Source organism: Acinonyx jubatus, chromosome D3, assembly GCF_027475565.1.
Source record: "Acinonyx jubatus isolate Ajub_Pintada_27869175 chromosome D3, VMU_Ajub_asm_v1.0, whole genome shotgun sequence".
Taxonomy (NCBI): Eukaryota; Metazoa; Chordata; class Mammalia; order Carnivora; family Felidae; genus Acinonyx; species Acinonyx jubatus.
In genome coordinates this window covers 33,770,004-33,789,465 of record NC_069392.1, presented here as the reverse complement: position 1 = coordinate 33,789,465, position 19,462 = coordinate 33,770,004, and the positions used below count along the sequence as shown (strand labels likewise).

At 36.9% G+C, this 19,462-nt stretch overlaps 1 protein-coding gene across 10 annotated transcripts in view; it reads right to left on the bottom strand.

The window, feature by feature from the left end:
* Nucleotides 1–19,462, bottom strand: part of PPP4R1 (protein phosphatase 4 regulatory subunit 1) — a 63,801-nt gene that overhangs the window by 29,707 nt on the left and 14,632 nt on the right. For 5 of the 10 annotated variants that reach the window (XM_027068486.2, XM_053205482.1, XM_027068480.2 and 2 more), the window contains 7 exons: nucleotides 13,843–13,978; nucleotides 12,939–13,045; nucleotides 8,190–8,332; nucleotides 7,573–7,719; nucleotides 4,556–4,663; nucleotides 4,353–4,418; nucleotides 3,521–3,679 (listed from right to left, as the gene is read on the bottom strand). In XM_027068486.2, coding sequence (XP_026924287.1) covers nucleotides 3,521–3,679; nucleotides 4,353–4,418; nucleotides 4,556–4,663; nucleotides 7,573–7,719; nucleotides 8,190–8,332; nucleotides 12,939–13,045; nucleotides 13,843–13,978 — 866 coding nt within the window. The remainder of the gene's footprint in view (nucleotides 1–3,520; nucleotides 3,680–4,352; nucleotides 4,419–4,555; nucleotides 4,664–7,572; nucleotides 7,720–8,189; nucleotides 8,333–12,938; nucleotides 13,046–13,842; nucleotides 13,979–19,462) is intronic. The other 5 variants (XM_027068485.2, XM_027068481.2, XM_027068484.2 and 2 more) reach the window with 1 other exon arrangement.

Sequence of the window (19,462 nt, the reverse complement as noted above, 5' to 3'; positions counted from 1 at the left end):
TTGCAATCAAGATCACAAAAAAAAAAAATTGGGGGAAGAGAGGATTCATGAGAGGAAGCGGAAGGATGGACACAGTCTGACAGGTCACTCTGAGGGGAGAAAAACCACAAACCAATTTCTCTAAGATCCTGCCCCTGAGGCATATCAATACCAATACCTTTTCCATGGTTTAAAATGAGGATTATGTGGGGCACCTGGGTGGCTCAGTCAGTTAAACATCAGACTTCGGCTCAGGTCATGATCTCACGGTCTGTGAGTTTGAGCCCCGCATCGGGCCCTGTGCTGAAAGCTCAGAGCCTGGAGCTTGCTTCGGACTCTGTGTCTCCCTCTCTCTCTGCCTTCCCCAGACTGCAATCTGTCTCCCTCTCAAAAATAAATAAAACATTAAAAAAAAAAGAAAAAAAACATTTAAGATAGCAAAAAGCAGCGTGTGTGTGAACTTACAGATTTTTTCCCCTTTATATGGTAAATGTTACTTCCATAAAAACATAAAAGGTAACTTTTAAGATTATTTTTGCATGAGTGTAGTCTATTCTGGATACTGTTAAAACTCTGAGCTTGTCCCAAATAGGCCTAGGATTTATATATACCTCAAATGACAGATTTAAGGAATCCTTTATTTTAATATAAACATATTCCCAAATTACCAGGAAATACTGCATGTGCAAACAATGATAAAATAAAGTTTCAAAATGAAAACTTCAAATAAGCTACATAATCTTTTCTATCAAGCTCATGTAAGACATTTTTTTAAAAAACATTAAAATAGTACTAAGGCTTAACAGTCTTTCCGTTTATGTAGAGTCTATTTGAATACGGAAAGGTCCTGAGATCTATTTCAGGTGTGACAACATAGGAGCGCCACTGACCAGTGAAATGGTTGAAATGGGGGGGAAGAAAAAGACCTCCAAAAACCCACAATTTAACACCCGAGGACACAGTCCTAGGGGCAGGCAAACAACAAAAGAAGGAATATCTACTCAAAAAAATCTGTAAATATTCAGTAAAAAAACAAAAACAAAAACAAAAAAGACTGAGAGTCTGTGGTATTTGAACCAGGGAGGTAAACCACTACTCCAAACTGTGGCAGCCAGCAACACTGGGCCCCCTCTCTTCTAGCTTCTAGCCAGAGGGATTTTGAGGTTTCTCCTCCTGCCCCAGCTACCTGATGCTGAGGCCAGGTCCTGGACAAGTACAGTGGGTGCAGGGGCTCCCTTCTTCTGAACAACGCCTATGGGTAGAATGGAAGCTCTACCTTGGATCTGGCTCAGAACACTGGGCCATGAGAATACTCAGAATACGGCCCCTGCCCCAGCTTATGGGGCCCCTCCTCCAGGATAGAGGAGCCAAGAGTACCTCTGGCTGCCCACCCCGAGGCAGCCACCACTCCCACTAAAATGCGGTCATCCCAGGGTGGCTGTGGGCATGCCCAGGGCTGCGCCTCCTGGAGGGGGAATAAGAGTCCACTAAAGCATTCCTGCCAGTCACTAAGCAAATAAGTAGGTCATCATAACAAGCCCCAGAGAGGGGTACCAGTCCCCAAATTTGCTGTGTTACCTAAAATGACCAGTTTCAAAAATAAATAAATAGAAGGCATGAAAAGGAACAAAAAAGTATGGTCCATACACTGGGGGAAAAGTTAGGGAACAGAAATTATGTGTGGGAACAGTAAGATGTTGGACTTAGAAAAAAACTTCAAAGCGACCATTATAAATTATTGACAGAACAGAATGAAAGCAGGATTAAGGAAGTAAAGCAAGGTATGAGGACAGTGTCCTATCAAATGCAGGTTCATGAAGAGAATCAGATGGAAATTCTAGAGTTGAAAAGTACAACAACTGAAATAAAAACACCACATAAATAGATCTGAACTGGTAGAAAAAAAGAATCAGTGAAGACAAGGTGCATCATTATAGATTAGGCAAGATGAAGAACAGAAAGAAGAAAATGAGGAAAAATGAACAGAATCTCAGAAAATGTGGGACATAAAGTGTACCAACATATGTACAATAGGAATACCAGAAGAGTCAGAAAAGACAGTATTTGGAGAAATGATGGCTTAAAACATCCCAAATTTATTAAAAATCAGTAACATACACATCAAAGAAGCTCAACAAAGTAGGATGAACCAATGGAGATCTATAAATACATCGTAGTAAAAATGCCAGGAGTCAAAACAAGAAGAAAATCTTGAAAGCAGCAAAAGGAAAGTGACATATCATTTACAAGGGAACCCCAATAAACACTTAATTTCCTGGCAAAAACAGGAGAGACAGACCAGAAGGCAGTGGGGACAACGTATTCAACGTGCGCAAAGAAAAACCCCGTTAGCCAAGAATCCTATACCCAACAAAGCTATCTTTCAAAAACGAAGGCAAAATAAAGATATTCCCGAATGAACAGAAATTGAGAATTTACTGCTACCATATTTACATTACGGTAAATATGAAAGGAAGCTCTTCAGGTTGAAAGCCAGTTACCCTGGATGGTAATTCAAAGAAAAAAGAATGATCTCAAATTGATAACTTAATCTTCTACCTCAAGACACTGGAAAAAGAAGAGCAAAAGCAAGCAGAAGAGAGGGTATAATAAAGATTAGAGTGGAAGTTAATGAAATAAAGGACAGAAATTTAGAGAAAATCAGTGAGGCCAAAGTTGTAAAAGGCTGAAGAAAACAGAAAAACCTTTAGCAGAAACAAAGAGACAGGACTCAAATTACTAGAGTCAAAAAGAAGGGATATTACTACTAATGTTAGAGAAATACAAAGATTATGAAGTAAATACTATGGATCATATACCAGCAAATTAGAGCACTTACATGAAACAGACGAATTCCTAGACAAACTATCAACTCTGACCCAAGAGGAAATCAACTGAGTAACTCTTTAACAAGTGAAAATAAACTTAATAGCCCTGTAACGAGCGAGTAGTAAAAAAAAAAACCCAAAATCAAAACAAAACAAAAAAACCGCACACAAAGAAAAGTTAAAACTGAGATCGCATCACTTATTTCTACTCAACATTTAAAAAAGAACACCAATTCTTCGAAAATTCTCCCAAAACATAGAAGAGGAGGGAGTACTTCCTAAACTTGTTCTATGAGGCATTACTGTGTTAACAAAACAAACAAAAGAAAACCAACAAAAAGCCATCACAAGGAAGCTACAGACCATTATCTTTTACAAAACTATGAAAACCCCTAACAAAATAGTAGCAAACTGAATCCAGCAACACAGCAAGAATTATTACACTATGACCAGGTAAGACTTACTAAAAGTCAGTTAACATCTGAAAATCAATATAGCACAACATATCAATAGAATGAACATGATTTACATCTGTACCGAAGTTCTGCCCAGTTTAATAAACAAAAGTAATACAGTAGTTTACTTATTGCCTATTCCTAAAAGTATTAACAATAACATACTCTGAATAAATTGTTTCTTAAATTATGAAATCAAAACCATGTTTTATGTAAAATGTATTATTTTCCAAAAATGATAATTAGACAAAGCCCTACCCAACGTGAAGGATCACTGATCAAATTAATAAACAGTGCTGACAATTTAGTCCGCCGGATCTCTTGACATGTTGCGCAGGAAACCGCCATGAAGCATTCAGCACAAGCCTTCCGGACTCCCCACACATTGTCAGAACAAAGCTGGAAAAACCTGGGCAGCTATGCAAGGATAGGGTTTTGTTAGGCAGACAAACCAGGTTTCAGTGGTTACTTTTATTTCATTTTCTGTTTTTAAAATATTAGATTTTCCTATAACAATTTAGAAAAACCATGTAGCATTAACACTCAGTAATTTTAAATAAATCACACCTAATTCACAACAATGTTGACTATGGAAGAGCAAACCCAACAAATAAAGGTTAAATGTTATTCAAAAGCTTGTACCTATACTGTTTTGCCTAACAGATGGCTTCAGAAGCTCTTCAAGTATGTTAACTTCTACTTTAAGCATGTATATCCCATGTACTCACCATTTAGAAATAACGACGTAGGTTTAATTTGTCACTGAAATACTTGAGAGTTGCAGTTAAATTACGGACTTGTTTGAATAAAGAAAGAACTGATTTGTTTAATAGAAAATGGGAGAGGTAAAAACAAATCAATGGTTCTTACGCATCACGTACATTCAGTTTTAACAAACCATCATCTAAACGCAATTCAAGGGCCCAGATTACAGAAATTTAAACTCTCAAGGTCATATTATCTTTCTGGTTTACATTCACGGAATTGTGTTCATAAAATGTGGGGTGAATGCATGCACTGCAAATTCACGTGTTACTCTGTACCGTATTGCTTGCTCCTTTATTTACCCCTTTATTTCTGCAATACTTACCAACATCTCCTCAGTAGCTTGCTGGCCAACCACGCTGCAAATATCTCCAAAATTGGCAGCACAGACCTGCCAACAAAAGCATCACTGACATTTCAAAATATTACAAATACACTGCTTTACAAATAATCTTCTACGTTTCACATATCAATACAGTAACCACTAAAACCACATGTTCTTAAACAAACAAAATGCCTAAAAAATACCTTTCGAACATGAAACATTCTGCAATCACAGCACATCTCACAAAACCTAGGGAGGATAAGACGCTCTGTAATGTCCTTCCCAACCATGGGAGCCATTTTGCACATTATCTAAAATGGATAAGAACAAAAGCACACTGAAAATATCTTCAAGTTAAGACTTTTCCAGTTAAGTTTGCTAACTTGTTAAAAGTATATACTTCAGGAAATATAAAATAGGATATGGCATCACACCGCAAACATCACAAAAAACATTCATCTTATTTATCCAAGTTGAAGACAGAAAAATAGATACTACCACCAATAAAATCAATCAATAATTACTAAATGCACAGTAAACCCAGAGAGAATCTGAAAAATTTCATTTTCATCTATAGTTTCAATCTTATTAATCATTTTGCCTGATAATTTAAAAGCAGAATCCTCTACATTTTCCCAGTAAGAAAATGAGTGGTAACTGTTCAACGGGAAAGATTATCCATAAGAAGAATGTGGATTTAGTATATTTGTGCTGTTAAGACTTATTTGGAGGCAGTCATTACCTTGCAAAGTACCGTTTTAACAGAAACTTGTGCATAAGAGAACTGCCTTGGTTCCAAGGAAGACAAGGACACGGTTCCAACGCACAGTTTCAGTTAACGCAGTACCAGGCAAAGTGAGAATGAACTATGTTTGAAAACCTGCCCAATGTTATTTAAATAAATCCCCCTTCCCCACTCTCCCAGTTAGTACAGAAAGAAATCTGATGGCCTATTATTATTTATCTGTTACATCTACTCCTAGCCATACAAATAGGATTAGAAGTAAATGGAATAGAGATTGCAAAGAAAGAAAACTCCATTCACACACGGCAGGACTGTCTAGCTAGAAAACCCCAAGGAATCTACAAAGAGGCCACCAGACAAATAAGTGTACTTAGGAAGTTTACAGCACTTATGTCAGAACATAAAAATCAAATGTATTTCTATAAATTAGCAACGAACTGAAAACATTTAACAGCAGTATCACTGACAACAATGTTAAGAAACACAGTTCAACAAATTACATACGTTCTGTTTACCCAAAACTACAGAACACTAATGAGATACATAAAAGACCTAAATAAATGGAGAGACCTACATGCTCACAGATTTTTAGGTGGGCAACTATCCCTAAATTGATCTACAGATTCAACACTATCCCCATCAAAATCCCAGCATCCTCAGAACTGGAGATAACATCTGAAATCTCCCAAATCCCAAAACCAGTTTTGTTTTTTGACTCCCTACTATTTCTAAGCATTTTCAAATTCTAAAGATCCAAAGTTATACTGTATCACTAATGTAGCATAATTAAATTCATCAGAAAGAATTATTCCCAAGACAGAGAACAATTATTAGGACCAGGGAATGCAAAACATGACTAAATAAACCGACCGGTAAAAGAATTCTGGGTTTCATACTACTGCTAAATACAGTCTTTTTACTACAGTTACCATGTTTCATTATTGTTAAATCCAATAAAAATAAAAGAGCAAGTTAAACTCTGAGTTCCCCAAAAACTGATTTCCTTTACTGAGGAACTTGTGAAATTAAGCAAAACAAAATAAAATAAAACCTATGTTTGGGATTTGACAGAGGTGCTGGTTGTACAACACTGTGGATGTACTAAATGCTAACTTCACTGTGTGCTTTAAAAAGCGGTTTTTGGGGGCGCCTGGGTGGCTCAGTCAGTTAAGTGTTTGACTTCGGCTCAGGTCATGATCTCACGGTTCATGAGTTTGAGCCCCATATGTCAGGCTCTGCACTGACAGCTTGGAGCCTGCGGCCTGCTTCGGATTCCATGTCTCCCCCTCCCCCCCCGCCCCTCCCCCGCTTGCACTCTGTCTCTCTCTCTCAAAAATACATTAAAAAAAATAAAAAATAGGGGCGCCTGGGTGGCTCAGTCGGTTAAGCGTCCGACTTCAGCTCAGGTCACGATCTCCCGGTCCGTGAGTTCGAGCCCCACATTGGGCTCTGGGCTGATGGCTCAGAGCCTGGAGCCTGCTTCTGATTCTGTGTCTCCCTCTCTCTCTGCCCCTCCCCCGTTCATGCTCTGTCTCTCTCTGTCCCAAAAATAAACGTTAAAAAAAATTTAAAAAAAATAAAAAATAAAAAAAATAAAAAAATGAAAAATAAAAGGCAGTTTTTTATTATGTGAATTTCATTTCAATAAAAATGGTATTACTGAAAAGTGCCTAAATTTATTATTCACTTATACAGTGTGTCTAAAATAATGGAATCAAGAAATTTCCAAAGGAAATGGGACTAGAGAGATGACCTAATTCATTCTTCTAATGATCCAGAAACACAATACAATTTTGGTATAATTTTTTTTATATCAACAAAAGTGCAATTATATTATTTTAGATTTAAACAGTAAACTCTCACTACCCAAAGAGATTTGAATTTTTAGAGGGACTTATTATACCTGACTTTGTTATGCACATAATGATTTAATCTGTGCATTTTTCTTATAATCACGATTTGTATCACATATATCATAAAACTACTCACCTGACTATTCTTTTCTGAAAGACCAGACTGTCAAGGGCAGGAGGTAAGATTTTTTTTTTTCTTCTGTGTTTACACAGTGCTCTGAAAGTGTTCAATGGCAGCAACTAGAGTTTCACAAATGTTTCTTCACCCAGTACAGGGCTGTGTTTTTGTTTTAACTACACTGATTATTTCTCCCATCTTATTTTTCCATAACAATGAACTTATAGTTACTTCTTACTCTCTTGCTGCATATCTGCTTCCTCAGAGCTCAGTGATAGAGCCCTCTAATTCACAGGTACAAAGCATAACATGGGGCCCGAAGAACACGGACCTGTTTTGTATGCCTATGTCCCTTTCTAGCCCTTTCTAATGATCTGTGGTTACTTTGATACTTAATATGTATAAACTCCATAGCACAGAATGCAGTGTAATATTTGGGCCATCATTATTTGTCAGTTTAGTGACTTATTTTTACCTAAACAGAAAAAAATGCCTTCTACTTACAGCCACAGCTTCTGTTTTCACATCATCGTTGCTATCTGGGGCAGTGAGCTCTATGAGGACAGGGCACACTTTGGTCTCCACATCAAATCGCTCAATTAACTCCTGCTCCAGCAGAGCCAGCAAAGCTGCCTGACTTGTTTTTCTTACCTATGAAAAAAATCAGCAGTGTTAACAAAGTACAGACACAACAAAACTCTATCACTTGATTTTCACAAAACGGAAAACTTTTCATTTCAAAGGGATCCGTAAGTGGCAAAACGTTGCAAATAGCTGCAAATAAAAATTGACGGCTATGTTCTCCAACTGTTGCAAACACAGAACCCCTGCAGACTGTGATATGACAAATGGTGACTCACAAATCAGCAAACTTTCTGAGGGACACCCATGAGGGTACCATGGGGGAATGCAGCAAATGACACTGTCTCTAATGCATTAATGAGACTCCCTAGATTTGCAACACTCTCAATGTATCTTGTCTAAGACAAACGGTCATCTCAAAAAATGGAATGATGAGTGGAGGAGGAAAAAAAATTTAAATGAGACCCCCTAGGGTAGGCCATTCTACATACGTCATACTACACAAATTTCCATTAAGAACACATAAATGGCACTCTTACCTGATTATTCTGATCTGCGAGATATCTAACCACAATAGGTAGTAAGTATTTGGAAAAAGCATATGGGATTGAAGGCCGGTTTTCTTGACAAAACAATGCAATGTGAGGCACCTGTTCCATCAGCTCTGCTCTCACAGTTGGCTCTATTGAAATAATAGAAATATGAGCAAACACATTCTCCCACAGTAACAAAATCTATGCATGGGCTTAAGACTAGGAAAGCTCTGGACTTCCATCCTCAGCATTCAAAGGGCTTACAAAATGTTCTCTGACTCTGGGATCCTTTTCACAACCCTAGGCAGGTCAACGCACGAGTGAAAGAAGACCCGACTCCCATCCCACACTTCTATTTTCATACAACACACTGAGTATGCAATCATTTCCTATCATGACTGAATTCATCCATCACCTACATTGTGCCACATATGCTAGGGGTTAAGTATCCAATATTCACATCAACAAAATATAGATTATCTATAAACTCAACTATTTAAGAGCCTCTTAGGACAAGCCATAAGGACTGGTTCCTAATAAATTTAATCACTGCCTGGAGAATTTATAGTTAAAATTATGACTAAAATGGTAAATGACCATTAAAGAAGACCAATACAGTTAGAGGAAAAAAAAAACAAAACAAAACCAAAAACCTGAAGAGACCCAAGTAAATAGAGCACATTTAAGTGTGACAAATACAGCATTTCAAATCTCTGGTTTCAAAAGGGAAGTGTCTAAGAGTAATGGCAGAGAATCAGCTAGTTATGTGAGGTGAGGAAAAAAGGGTGATTCCTATACTACACAGCTTAAACTCTAAGTGAATTAAAGTTCCAAACTTTATTTTTTTTTTTTTAAAGATCAAAAGCACTAAAAGACAACACTTTAAAAAAATGTTTCACCTTGAGGCAGGAAGCCCTTCAAAGGCAAAGAAAACCCCCAAACCAACCAAGAGACCAACTAATTCCATTTTATAAAGCCTTCAATACAGACAACAGGTCCCATACTCAGTTAAAAGGCAAACCAGCCTGGGAGAAAATACACACATAACAAAGTATTAATAACTATAAACCAAGAATCCACTGTTCAAATGAATACAAGAAAGAAAATAAGGATACAGACAAGTAATTCATAGAAGAAATGCAAATGACTAAGACATACATAGACATGATGGATTATCAATACAATTCACCATATTAGACTCTGTTAGAACTTTATATTATTAAAGTTACTTTAAGGTAAATATGCATGCATGGGGCCAGAGGAAATTTCTGACTTCAACAAATAGAAATTAATGAAAGTATCAGCAGAAAATGTACTAGCATTTTACAAAGCTAAGAATCTTATCAACAAACCAGTATGTGGAATTTCTATTACAGGGCTGTGCCATTTGAAGTTAGACCATAATTGAACAAAAATAGTGCTTCTGCTTTGAAAAATAAAAAATTAGTTAAAAAAAAAAAAAAAGACCTAGGCCTCTCCTTTTCCTCATTAACCCTGAATTTGCTAACTGACCTAATAGTTACATGTATTTTTGAAGTACATGAAGGACACAAGTTACAGTTTTAGTTGAGAATGAAATCAGTACGTTTTCTTTCTTCAAAGCCTTCTTAGGCAACGGACCAAAACGGAGCTGAGAAATGAACCCACTGTGAGCTGTCTGGGAGAAACTGAAGGGCTGGGGAGGGATTTCAGAGCTACTGCGATGGTTGAAGGGAGTGAAGAAGAAGGGAGTTGAGCCTAAAGTCTCTAACTTGGTGGGCTGGGCTGATCATGACATCCAAGTTAAGGACTACTGAAAAATATACAGTTGTAAAATTAATGCATATATTCCATTCTCCTAAGCAAACAAGGGGCTTAGAACCTTTAAATCTTCTGTCTGCCTTATCCTTATCAACTTTGATCTTGACTTTTTTTTTCCCTCTAAAGTGTAGATTTTTATGATTTTATATAGCAAATGCTTGGTTAGACTTACTACTAACTTACTAATTTTTTTTTACCCTCATTGGTACATCTTTCATCCAACTCTTTTCTGGTTCAATTTAAAAAATCCATAAATACAGTTACACCCCAACAACATAACAAGCTTCAGAAGTATGAAGCAGCTAGACACAAAAGAACATATTTAGTATGATTCCATATAAAGTTCAGAGAGGCAAACAGGCAAACCAACCTATATACTTAGTGGTCAAGATATTGATTTCCTTGGGGAACAAGAACAGGACAGAAATGAGGGGGTGCCCTGAAATGGTTTCTGGGACGCTAGTTCTATTTCTTGAGCTGAGTACCAATTACATGGCTTCATTTTGCTTTACTTCATGGGGCTGAAAATTTATAGTCCGTGACTTTTTGTAGTAAGTTTCATTCAATATTAAAGTAACAGAGTCCCTCCCAACAAGTGTTCCTGTTGCCCATGTTTTTCACCAAGTCAGTCCACACTGGTACATTATCGTTCTAAATCACAAAAACACAAACTCTCTAGTACGGCATACAGTATAAATCCTTACAATCCAGACCCCAACTACCTTACTGAACAGCCTCATTACTTTAAACTGTAGACTCAGTAACCTACCTGTTGGGCAAATGGGCCACTATCTTGAACTCCTTAAACCTCTAAACCGGCCTTGTCTTCTCTTCTCCTGAGTATGCTCCTTCCCTTCTTCATACTTCATCATTCTACTAAATCCAACTCAACGTCACTAACATTCTGAAGCCAGTGCTAATCCTCTCCATTATAATTTATTGTTTAGGAGTTAGCTGCATTCATCAAACTGTTAATTTGATGACAGAAATTCTTATTCACCTTAGTAACTGCTCTAGCATTTATCCTAGATTCTGGCATAGGACTGCACACTGTATTATGTTTACTGAATAAAATATATAAATGTCAATAGAGATATTTACCATGAACTTAACAACTTGAGAATATATATATCGTTTAAGTTTATTTATTGACTTTGAGAGTGAGCAAGTTGGGAAGGGGCAGAGAGACAGGGAGAGAAAGAATCCCAAGCAGGCTCCATGCTGTCAGCTCAGAGCCCGATGTGGGGCTCAAACTCACAAACTGTGAGATCATAACCTGAGCTGAAACCAAGAGCCAGACACTTAACCGACTGAGCTACCCAGGCGCCCCAAGAATATATTTTTGAAATCTAGCACCTGGGTGGCTTAGTCGGTTAAGCATCTGACTTCAGTTCAGGTCATGATCTCATAGTTTGTGAGTTTTGAACCCCGCGTCGGGCTCCGTGCTGACAGCTCATAGCCTGGAGCCTGCTTCGGATTCTGTATGCATCTCTCTGCCCCTCCCCTGCTTGCACTGTGTCCCTAAACATCAAAAAAAAAAAAAATTTTTTTTTTACATAAAGTTTACCCTTGAACAACTAGGGGGCTGAGGGACTGACGTCCTTTGTGCAGAAGATCCACATGCATCTTTTGACTCCCCAAAAACCTACTAATCGCCTCCTATTGACTGGAAGCCTTACCAATAACAAACAGTTGATTAACACATAATTTCTATATTATATGTATTGAATACTGTATTCTTACAATAAAGTTAGCTAGAGAAAAGAAAATATTAAGAAAATCATAAGGAAAATAAACTTATAGTACTGTACTCACTGAAAAAAATCTGTAAAACTGGACCTGTACACAGTTCAAACCCATGCTGTTGAAGGGTCAACTGTATATACATATATATTAATAAAAACCAGCACTATAGGTGGTAAACAGGTAAAAGAAAATAAACAAAAATTCCTCCATAAGGAATATCTATTTCTACTAAGAAGGAAAAAACCACAATGGGATGAGCCAAAATTTTAAGTCAAATTGTTATATTTCTGATCAGTTAAAATTATAAGGAAAAATTATAATTGATGAGACTCTCCTAAAACCATTCTGGCACAAGCATACACATAAGCAAGTACATACAAAGAACATCGTAATGAAAAAGATTAACTTACAAATATTTTTTCTACCCTATAGGAAAATAAAAATTACTTAATGCTTACGTAAATAGTAAAACATATTCCTACAAAACAAACTGCTCACCAAAAGACAGGCTCATCTAAAAATTAAAAAATGAGACTGCTGACATGACAAAAAGTTTGTTAGAAAGTGAAAAATAACACATTTTAATAAAGAGATAATAGGCTAAAGAAAAAAAATTATTTACTTTTGAATCTTTCTAAAATGAAAACACGCTTATGACTTAAGATTATGTTAAAATGGTAAATTGCATGTTATACATATTTCACAAGAAAAAATATTTTAAAGAAACTTAATATAACCATATTCCAAGCCTCAAATCAGGTTTACCTCTTTCTTAAGCAGACAGTTCTAGCTTTGCTTTGGAGACAAAAACCTTTAGCTTTACCATGTGTAACTGACATTTTTTTGCAAGTGAGAAAGCATACAAAAAGGAAGCATTTTATATTTGCCTCAAAAAGTTTACAGCCCACTCTGTCCCTTTTTAAAACTTATTCAAAATTATTTTTACGTTTTTAGTAATCCTACAATTAACATACATGATGCAAAACAGTATTTTTAGATTTTTCTGATGAGAAATTTCCAAAATTAAACTAAACAGAGACCAACTATAAAATGTATGAATCTTAGGAACAGGATTTTCTTGTTACTGACACAGTTGGGAATTTACTTAGGAAATCTTTTAAAGAAGTCTCATATCACACTAAGTTTTTTCAATAGTTTTTAAAAACTCAAATTTGGTAAAAGAAACCTTTCTCTGCATTAAAAATATACCTGAATCGTCAGCTAATCTGCTAATTCTTTCCAAAACAGCAATGCAATCTCTTTCATCATCACAGACTTCCCTCAACGTGTCCAGCAAACTCCGGGCCACCATTTGTCTAAGAGGAAAAGAAAATAATATAGCATTTAGTGGAATTTTAGAATTTCAAAGTGTAGAATCTATATAGTTATAAAGAAAATTTTTTATACATTTTATAACATAAATTAAGTCACTGATTTCCTAAGTGACAAATGCCACTATGGATTTTATTTTACCAAGATGAGAGAGAATAGTTACCAAAATATTTTTCATCTTTAACTGATGTAACAAATTTCTAAGGTCACTGAAAATTCTATAAAATTTCAAGCGTGATCTTCAATTATCAAACAATGGGAAAATACACACACTCTTCATTATACAGATGACCTTCACACATTTTTACTAAATGAGTTTTACACATCTATACTCAAAAATTTAAGCAAAGACTTATCAGAAAAGTCTGATACAGGTGATCTGGGGACCACCATTGGAGAAACAATGCATTAGGAAGTGTGTCCCAATCCCCTTGAACATCACCTGGCACACAGTAGGTATACAACATCACCTGCTCAAAGAAGAATATACTCCCCTCAGTAATCGCTTTACACAATCATCAAAATTATGCCTAATAGCAAAAAAGTAATGGTATTTTTTGTTTTGGCCAAAAAGCAAAGAAAGAGTGCCACACGGTTACTAGGATTAAAGAGTAAACAATTATAAAAAAAGCTGTGGCTGTGATTATTAATAAAACATGGTGACTGAGACTGCACGTTAACAATACAACTTTAAACTAAAAAACTGTATGTATTTTCCTTACTGAAATTAATGTAGGAAAACCCTCCTTCCACTTGCATAATGAAAAGAATATGCATGTACCTGTTAAATACGTTCTCACTTGCAGCATACTTGTCCAGTCTCCCCAGTGGCGTCAACATTTCATCTTGTGAGACAAAGTCCAGGGCTGAAGGTATAATAATCACATCAGACTCTGAGCTGTAGTCATCCACACCAACTATCAGAGACATCAGAAATACTCCTTATAACACTTTGAAACTAAAAAAGTATCCCTTGCCTGTCTGAAGAGCTTAAATAAAACTGCCTTTAATGTTTCTGGAGTGGTATAAAGGGTCACAAGTGACTCTTACATCAACTCGGAAGCCATGAATAACTGAAGGATGCTTCCTCTCCTTTTCCTACAGATAGGTCTAGTTGTCTCTAGAAACATAGCGGTCAGAGGCTTCAGAAACAGCATGGGGTGATAACTGAGAACTCACATGTTCAATCAGAACACTAACAACTTGTAGATAAATAAAATGTCAAACACGGATACTCTTAATTCTGTAATGCAGTCAGAGAAAAATTCCCCTTATAAACAAAGATAAGAATTACAGCAGACTTTCTCATCACAATAAAAGCCAGGAGACAGTAATCTTTAAAGTGCTAAAAGAGGAAGAAGAAAAAAAAGTCTAACTAAAACTCTATACCCAGTAAATAAGCATCTTTAAAATATCTTTGAAATTCGTATCTTTCAAATACAAAGGTACAATAGACCTTTTCAGACACACAAAAGCTGACAGACATCATCACCGGCAAACCTGCACTGTAAGAAATATTAAAGTAAGTCCTTCAAGCAAAAGAAAATTGTACCAATTGGAAATCCAGACCTACACAAAGGACTAAAGAGCGCCAGAAATGGTAAATAGGTGGGTAAATACTAAAGACTTTTCATATTTAAAAATCTCTTTGAAAGATAACTGTTTAAAGTAAAAATATGTGTTGCAAAATGAAAAGATAAAAAACATACTGTGGGGACTCTTAACTATAGAGAACAAACAATAGTTACCAGAGGGGAGGGGGGTGAGGGGATGGGGGGGATGGGTGAAATGGGTGATGGGGATTAAGAAGTGTACTTGTGGTGAGCACTGAGTAATGTACAGAATTGCTGAATCATTATATTGTACACCTGAAACTAATTTCACACTGTATGCTAACCAGAATTTAAATAAAAGTTTTTAAAAAGTACTGTGGGATTTCTAACACATATAGAAGTAAAATGTATGACTATAATAGCACAAAGGCAGGAAAGAGGCAAAGTCCACCTTCCTAACATTCTTACACTGTATATGAAGAGATATGTATTATTTGAAGTCAGACAGTAGTAAATTAAAGATGTATACTAATTATAAACTCTACAGCAACCATTAAACATCAAAAACAACCCCACCAAAAGTTATATAGCTAGTAAGCCAATAAACGCCATAAAATGGAATCATAAAAAACACTCAATCCAAAAGGAAGAAAAAGAGGATAAAATAAGAGGACAAACAGATGAGAAATAGCAAGATGAGAGATTTAAACCCAACCATGTCAATTATATCACGCTGAACACAAATAGTCTCAACAACCCAGCAGATTTTCCAAATGGATTAAAAATAACACCTAACATGGAAATAATTGCTTACATAGTGCAGGAAGTTTTATACAGGTTGTGCTGATCTACAACTCACAGCAAAGTACCTTATTTATTTTGAATCAGAAAGCTGTAAAAACTGCTCAGACGCTCTCACTTGGCCTCTGTTTTCTCCTTTCTCACACACGTCTGTTGAGCTAGCATGGCCTCAAAAGTGCCTTTATGCAGGCTCTAGAATTCTATGACTATGACCAAACTGTTTCATCAGCCTCACACTTGTCAATCTTAAAGATAAACATTAATAACATTGACTCTAGTCCTTACAAAGCCTAGAGGGGCAACCATCGAACACTGCTGTGTTTAAGACAAGCCTGGCGCACTTATCTCTGAATGCACACTCCCAGGTCACACATTCAAATACTGATTATGTAGGCTCGGAGTGCGGCCCAGGAGCACCCATTTTAATAAATATTCCTACCAACTCAAATGCAGATTATTGAACTACCGTATTTGAGAACTATATTCTCAGAGGGCAACAAAATCTATTTTCCTTCAACTTCTGTCACCACTCTATCATGGTTGACAATTGTCTACAAAAGGAGGTGTTCCACTCTGGCATAGGCAATGGTGACAAAGCTTCATTTCTATTTCCCATTACTGCTGCCTCCTGCCAATATCTGTGGAATCATTCTGGCCTGAATCGTCCTTTCTGAATTCAAGATTTCTTCATCAATTCTTGACTGGACCAATAAAGCTCTGCAAAGCATCATTATGGAGGCCACAAGGATTGGTTACCACAGTTACAGACTGCACGCTTGGATCTTACCCAGTCATCCTGCAAACACCTACCACAGGTTATACAAAAGAAAAACACAAAAATAATCAATAAAAAAAACTATTACCACGAATGAAAAAAATCCTACAGCATATACCCTGAGTGATGGTACAGTAAATAATATCCTCTGATAAAACAGACAACATAGAGTAAATGTAGCTGTACTGCTACAAGGATTCTATAGTTTGTGCAAAGTACAACACTAACTTTAAACAGAGTATGATAAATTAAAGACAAATTATAGTCCTTAGGAGTAATCTCAAAAACATGTAAGAAAGCAGCATAGCTAGAAAGCCAATAGGGGAATTAAAATGCGATACAAAAAAAATATTATTAACCCCAAAGAAAGTCAGGAAAAAAGCAACATGAAAAAAAAAAAAAAAGAAAGAAAAAAAAGAGACAAACAGAAAAAAGCAGACCCAAGGGTACCTGGGTGGTTCAGTCAGTTAAGTGTGGACTCTTGATTTGGGTTCAGGTCATGATTCAGGGTCATGAGATCAAGCCCCGCATCAGGCTCCACACTGATCACAGAGCCTACTTAAGATTTTCTTTTTCCCCCTCTCTCTCTGCCCCTACTGCACACACGTGTGCACATGGGCACGCACATGCTATCCCTAGTAGGAAAAAACTAAATTGAAAACAAAGAAAAAGAAAAAGAAAAAAGCAGACCTAAACACAACCAGACCAATAATTACATTACATATAAGTGGACTAAACATTTAAAAGCAGAGATTCCCAATTAAAAAAAAGTAACACCCAATTATGGATGTCCACCATAGACATAGCTTTAACGGCAAAATTTCAACTAAGAGATTGAAAAGAAAAGGAATTTTTATTTTTTTATTATTTATTTTGATACAGAGTACACCTGGGGGAGAGACAAAGAGAGAATCCCAAGCAGGCTCTGCACTGTCAGCACAGAGCCCAACGCAGGGCTTGAACCCACGAAATTGTGAGAACATGACCTGACCCAAAACCGAGAGCTGGATGCTTAACCAACTGAACCACCCGGGTGCCCCAAGGATTTTTTTTTTTTTTAAAGACAAAACATGAAATAGTAAGATAAGAAAGCTGGAGTGGTGATATTCTTAGACAAAATAGACAAAGACAAGGAATATTACTGTGGATGAAGAGAGACATTTCATGCCTCCATACCCCACCTGAGGGCTTTCTTTCTAGATAACTAAAGTTTACAGAAATTCACTATGACAGCAACAGCCCTTTAGGGTTTCATAGCTTTAAAAACTTAGTCTCCTCCACTGATGAAGTAAAAAAAACCCATGTCATCTTTCCATGTTATTTGAAATTTCAAATTTACCAAAAAGCATATAAAAACAATGATCACTCTGAAATGCTTCTTCAAATTATCTGACCTCCCCAAATTTCCATACTTTCTCAGCTCCCTACACCAGAGAAAGCAATGTTCCATTTTCAGCTGTTTTAAATTTAAGGAAAAGAATGTCTAAAACATAAAAGTTGGACCCATTTTTTAAGGTGATTAATTTAACCCCTACATAGTTACAGCAAAGTGGTATGAAAAGGGCAAAGGCTCTTTAAAGTAAGACAGATCTGGGTTCAAATGTCATGTTTTGCTACTTATGAACTCTCTATGTGGACTCACACAAATACCTAATTAATTTGGGTCTGCTTCCTCATCTATAAAATAACGCGACTTAAATAAAGGCCAAGACTTTTTAAGACACACATTCAAAGATAATGTGTACAAAGTATGATATGGTGTCAGGCAAATAAGGTAAACGTTCTGTCCCACCTGCATGTAGGTTTCTTTCTAGATACAGTGAGTCTCAATGTGGTTTCCATGTGTTTTTAAATGTTGTCATCCACATCAACCAGTAAGAGGGCAGCACATATACTGTTAAGTGCCAGGCACTCAACAAGAAACACAAATACAAACATTAGACAAAAAGTGTATGCATGTAGTATGCATGTATAAATATATGCAGGTATCTATATGTGTCTACATATATACACTAAGAAAAGATACATGGCGTAAGCATACAAAATATGCTGTTAACTATTATATGTTGTTCATTATTATATGTCTAATCTGCCCTGGTGAGTGAATATAAGAAGGCTTCAAAAAGTCAAGCAATTCTTGGAAGGTATACTGGACTTTGCCAAGCAGGACAGAGGGCAGGAAGAGGGCATTCTAAGCAAAGAAATCTGAAGACAATGAAGAAGTAAAGGAAAACTATTAGTACAGGTGGGACACAAGGTTTATACAGAAGTGAGGCAGGAACAGCAGAGGAATGTGGCCAATCAAAATCAACTTAGCCATCTAATTTTTAAAAAGTAACATTACTACATTTTGCAAAATCCTCTTACCTGGCTAAATAAACCACATTACCACCCTATAATTAGGAATGGCATTTAAAATTTGCTAAGGGGCGCCTGGGTGGCGCAGTCGGTTAAGCGGCCGACTTCAGCCAGGTCACGATCTCGTGGTCCGTGAGTTCGAGCCCCGCGTCAGGCTCTGGGCTGATGGCTCGGAGCCTGGAGCCTGTTTCCGATTCTGTGTCTCCCTCTCTCTCTGCCCCTCCCCCATTCATGCTCTGTCTCTCTCTGTCCCAAAAATAAATAAAAAACGTTGAAAAAAAAATTAAAAAAAAAAATTGCTAAGCAACAACTTAGTTAAATTCAACAGCAGTACACCTCCTTTGAGCAACAGACAATTCCAGGCAGCATATATACTTACTCAATTGTGCTCTACTAAGACCTTATTAAAATTATTATTAATCAAAACCATCATTTTTTTTAAACGTGCATTTATTTATTTTGAGAGAGACAGTGAGCAGGGGAGGGGCAGAGAGAGAGGATAACAGAGAATCCCAAGCAGGCTCTGCACTCTTAGTGCAGAGCCAGATGCGGGGCCTGAACTCACAAACTGTGAGATCATGACCTGAGCCGCAATCAAGAGTTGGAAGCTTAACCGACTGAGCCACCCAAGTGCCCCCAAATCATCATTTTTTAAAGTTAAGAAGCAAAGATCATGCTGTCTTTTCCAAATCAAAAGACCCTTTGCCTTCACACACCTGGAAGCCCAGGTGTCACATTATTCCTCTTCCGATTACCTGACACTCTCAGCTTTTGGAGCAGAGGAGAGAAGGAATACAGAGAAGCCCTAGTCCCCTTCAAGAGTACATTCTAATTCAGTGGAGACAATCCTGGTTGTACCTGCATGAATACCACAAGCAAACCTCCTTTCTATTCCTTGCTAACAATGCTCAGAC